Source organism: Juglans regia, chromosome 1 (genome assembly GCF_001411555.2).
Source record: "Juglans regia cultivar Chandler chromosome 1, Walnut 2.0, whole genome shotgun sequence".
NCBI lineage: Eukaryota > Viridiplantae > Streptophyta > Magnoliopsida > Fagales > Juglandaceae > Juglans > Juglans regia.
The window spans coordinates 3,416,096-3,421,491 of NC_049901.1; the positions used below are offsets into that span (position 1 = coordinate 3,416,096).

The window sequence follows — 5,396 nt, forward strand, 5'->3', positions numbered from 1 at the left end:
AATTTGAACAATTTTGATAATGACAATTACACAGGTTACACAGACTTCGGCATGAGATTAATCTGACAATTACAGTTTACCCTGTTACTCAATCTATCAATCCATCACCAATACCTCTCTCTTTCTCTACTACACAACTTCTCTTTAAGTTTTATTTTCATTCTCTACAAACGCTAGAGTCAAAGCACAGCACAATTGCACGGACCATAGTTTCCGGTTGAATTTTTCCTAAAGCAGTCTCCACTAGTAACACTAGATTTACAGTTTCGGGTATGTTAATCTAAACATGTATAGACTATAGAGTATTGATGAACATTATTATTATTTACTTGCAAGAACAACTCTATTTTATTTCCTTTCATCTTCGTTGTTAATGTTCTAAATCTATGGATCTAGAAGTTTATGAATCATGATGATGATAATTTATCTTGAGCCTGACTGCATGAGCCATTGATGAGCCACATTATTTTTTTTATTTGTAATGACCCATTGATTATAATTTATTTGTAAGAGCTTCCCATAGTCACATTTTTTTTTGTTTACTTAATTTTGTGAAATTGATTTGTTATTCACATGTTTTTTTGTTCACTTAGTAATAAATACAAACTATACAAAGAAAATATAACAATTTTATATCATTACTTATTAGGTACTTTTCAAGTTCATTTTTGATCTATAATTTTTTCTTAAAGTGTAAAAAAATATGAACAAGCCAAGAACAATTGAATCTATTTTAAAAAGAAACTCGTGAAGTAGCTCAACTTTTGAGAAGTAGCCTCAAGGGTCTCTCATTCTCTCATTCTCTTCAGCAGTCCCTCCGGGCCTCAGAAGAAGCAGCTCCATCTCTGTGCTGCCTCTTATTCCTCTTTGTGTACTGTACTCCAGCTTTATGTCCATTCAAGCCATGTCCACTCAAGTCTTGTTAGTGTCTTCATTTTAACCCCCAACAGACTCTGCTAGCAAGTAGCTACCCTTTTAGTTCTAACAAGCTATGTCCACTCAAGCCTTGTTATTGTCTTCATTTTAACCCCCAACAGACTGTGCTAGCAAGTAGCAACCCTTTTAGTTCTATTAACGGAATGAAATCGAATGTTATTTCATTTTAGATTTGTTAATTTTCCATGCGTGCATTTGCAATAATCTAATAGCAAAGCAATCCTGACAGAAAACGCAGAATAAAATCCATCCCTAGTAGAAAACAACAGTTAATCAAAGGGGCCCGTACCTTGTTTGAATTTTCGCTAGTAGAAAACAACACATCTTTCGCTTGAATTTTTTTTTTATCGTCGGACTCGTTTCTTTTTTTATCGGAATCGTTTGTTTTTACATATAAGATAAGTTGAGATATTAGTTGAAAATTAAATAAAATATTTTTATAATATTATTTTTATTTTGAGATTTGAAAAAATTGAATTGTTTATTAATTGTGTAAAAATTTAAAAAAATTGTAATGATTAGATGAGATGAAAATGATTGTGAAAATAAACAATGTCATGAATTAAAGGGACCCGTACTTTGTCTGCCAAATTGGTCACCAATTCAATTTTCTTCCCAGAACTCAGATGGGCGTCATCCGGCATCACGTAATAATTCAGAGCAGCTGCCTACAAGCCGCAGGTACATATCATTATGCTGGTTTAGATGATTGTTGAATGTTGATATCATTATTGGGATACAACACCAGAAAATATGGTAGGATAGCAACTAAGAAATGGCAGCAGAAATCGATGCCAACAAATAAATAATCACCGAACCAAAATAAGTTTCCCTGCAGCATCTCTTGCCCGTATGGTCCAGTCATGACTACAACTAATTTACTAAAAGCAGAAGCAATCTGTAAGAACCATGTTTGTGAGACTGGGAAAGCACTCGTCCTCACAAACAGGGTGAATGAGGTATGTGTCAAAGCAACCCAGAAAACTCTAGTAAATCTTGATCCAAAATCTATACATCTCGTGCCATACTATCTGAGGGCCCAAAAATAGACAGTTTCACAGGCAACTCAACCGAGGGTTCAACACATTTTAAGACGTTCTTTAAGTACACAAACACTACAGCTAAATAAAGGTGCTCGCAAACAACTAAAGAAGGGTACTTCGAATCAGCTTTGTGACACTGAACCTTTACCTTCTTAATGTACACACATATTAACAGGCGAATACCTGCCAAGGAGGTCAAACTCAAATAGCTAATCCTTCCCAATAAGAGCAGGGTGAATAGGGAGGAGGACAAAGTCACGAATTCATTACTTATCGAGTGCATGCTTCACAGTTTCACTTCCCCCAAGAAAGTAGCTAATCTTGCCTATGTAGAGGAGTGATTAATAACAAACTAACGAAATCCCTGACACTTGTTATTAACTACCCCACAATAGCAAAGGGAGCCTGTAAAGTCCTGTGTAGTGGGGCTATGCCTTTTGTTTTTCACAATTAAATTCCCAATTACTTATAATGAAAAGGGAAACCATATTATTGCTCAGTCCTACAAAAATATTCCATTCAGAGCATCCATATAATTCAATTTATAGAAAATTCGATGTTTAAAACCCACACGACAGATTATGCACAAAACAAATATCACCCCTGATCAAAACAGAAATTGCAATCGCCTCTGAAATTGCATCAGAGGCGATTGGATCAGCTTTTGGTATGATGTGTGGGTGGGAGACACAGCGTTGAAGGAGGCTTATCCCATTATATTCAGAATTGCACGGGAGAAAGAAGCTATGGTGGCTGACTTGCAGGTTATAACTCATGGCACACAAGAATGGAATATTAGCTTTACTCGAGAATCCGAGATACACATGATTGGGAAGTGGTGAAGTTGGTGGAGTTTCTTAACGCTGCTATTGCTGTCACAAATGAAGATAACATGGAATGGAGACCTTCTAGGAAAGGGATTTTTTCTGTACGCTCCTTTGAATCAACTACCAGGCAACATTGGCAGAATTTTCCTTAGAATAACATTTAGAGGAGTAAAGCACCTACAAATGTTGCTTTCTTTGTCTGGACAGCAGCCTTAGGGAAGATTCTGACTATTGATAATCTTAGAAGACGTGGTTTTATTATCATGGACTGGTGTTGTAGGTGTAGAAATAGTGGTGAATGGTGGGCCATCTACTCTTACATTGTGAGTTTGCGCGATAAATCTGAGATTACTTCTTCAGTAGAATGAGAATTGCATGGGTAATGCCGAGAATGATAGTGGAACTACTAGCAAGTTGGAGAGGGATTATCGGGACATCACATATAGCAGCTGTGTGGAAGATGGCTCCTTTATGTATTCTCTGGTGCATTTGGTGTGAAAGAAACGCTAGACATTTTGAGGATCACGAACACTCATTGGAAGAGTTTATGAGGTTTTTTTGGAAGACTTTATTTATGTGGGTCATAACTTTAGATTTGAAGGCTCTCACTTCCATAACTTCCTTGTAACTGTTTTTAGTTCCTAAATAGGTGTATTCACATGTATACTTCCAGTATACCTAGACTATGCCTACTTTCTAATCAATAAAATATCTTATTACTTATAAAAAAAAATTGCATAATTCAGCGAGTCTAAAGTTTATATTTATAATCTTCGAAATAAAAATCATATCTTACTAAATCCAATCAAGCATATTACTTGAACCTTAAATAAGTAAATAAAGTATTCAATTCATCAATTGCATCAAGTCCAGATATCCATAAATCCAAAACATATATAAACTATCACATGCAGTAGTCTAAAAAACCAAAATTACCGGCTCAAAAAACGTTGAAACATAAACAGAGCGACCGGAGTCCGGCAGGGTAGCCAAAAGACTCGAAATTTATTTATTTTTCTAATCACCACCAGCCTTCTGGTAAACATAGGTCAACCCACACTTGCCACAGTAGTGTCTATCAAAATGGTTAGCCATGAAGGTCCCCGCCCCGCACTCCGCATTGGGGCATTCCTTTCTCAGCCTCTGGACCTTCCCAGAGTCATCCACCTTGTAGAACTGGAGCACAGCAAGCTTGACCTTCTTCTTCTTGTGCTTGATCTTCTTGGGCTTCGTGTAGGTCTTCTTCTTGCGCTTTTTGGCCCCTCCCCTGAGACGAAGTACGAGATGGAGAGTAGACTCCTTCTGTATATTGTAGTCGGCTAAAGTTCGGCCATCCTCGAGCTGTTTCCCAGCGAAGATGAGGCGCTGCTGATCCGGCGGGATGCCCTCCTTATCTTGGATCTTGGCCTTGACATTGTCGATGGTATCCGAGGACTCGACCTCTAGGGTTATGGTCTTCCCCGTTAGGGTTTTCACGAAGATCTGCATGGTTGCCGTTTGGTGGTGATGTTTGAGAGAAAGGAGATGGGAAGTTTTATATGGGAGCTGGTGGATGTGAATTTAGGGTTTTCGGTGCGTTGACCCGGGGTTTGGGTGGGCCTCCAGCTGCGGGACTTTGGAGAGTGTCATTTGTTAAGGTCCATTTTAAAAGCCCTTTGGGTCTATAATCCCGGCCCTGTATAAAGTATCATGACCCAAATAACTTGAAATTAAGAAACTACAAATAAAAATTAGGATTGATTGGTTGGTTGGTTGAAATTAAAAGAAGATTTTTTTGGTTTTACATTAAAAATTAAAATTATTAAATGTTTTCAATTTGAATATTTGGATAATTTCTACCTTAAATCACAAAGTTGGTCATTAGAAATGTGTTACTTTTTTTCAGTTTGACGTAGAGCAAATGTGTAATTTTTCAAGTTTTGATGGTATAGGGGACACCTTGACAATTTTTATACTTTATGATACAATTGAAAAAAGTACAAAACTGATCTATGAGATGCATGGTGTCAAAGTTCATAATCATCTCTAGTTTCATTAACCCAGTTAAAAATTGAAATCTTTTCTTTCTTGAACTCAAACAGATCCAACTCCTTTGGAATTGCGAATGCTCTGTCCACACCTCAATTTATTTATTTTGATTGCTATGCTGTACATTAATTAGGCTGTTCATTGGGATTGTACTGTAAAAGTTTCTTATCCTTCATTTCCGGCATCCCATATCAGTTAATTCCATGATCATATACATGCAATGAAGGATGCCCAAAACTCAAGGTGTGGGTCTCGGAAATGACTTGGCCAGTACATCTTCAGTGGACTGGAAGTCCATTAATCCACACGAATGCGGGACGCTCCCCAACATAATCTAAAAGCCTCTTGTTGTAACCATGACTTCCTAATCCAAAATTTCCTAGAAAGTCAGAATGAAAAAAGATCCACCTAATAACCACAATCCAAAAGGATTAATTATTATGCAATGATATTCCAATCTTATTACAAGATGACATGTCATTAAAATAGTACGTATATAAACAACTTTAATGGCACAACATCGCATTATGGAATAGAACTACCACCTCATCGTACTCCCGAA

At 37.0% G+C, this 5,396-nt stretch overlaps 1 protein-coding gene across 1 annotated transcript; it reads right to left on the bottom strand.

The window, feature by feature from the left end:
• Window positions 1–3,601: 3,601 nt before the first annotated feature.
• LOC109007254 (ubiquitin-40S ribosomal protein S27a) lies at window positions 3,602–4,375 on the bottom strand. Its single transcript, XM_018986851.2, has one exon. It carries the CDS (start codon window positions 4,292–4,294, stop codon window positions 3,824–3,826), a length of 471 nt encoding a protein of 156 aa, XP_018842396.1. The 5' UTR covers window positions 4,295–4,375; the 3' UTR covers window positions 3,602–3,823.
• Between the last annotated feature and the right edge of the window lie 1,021 nt (window positions 4,376–5,396).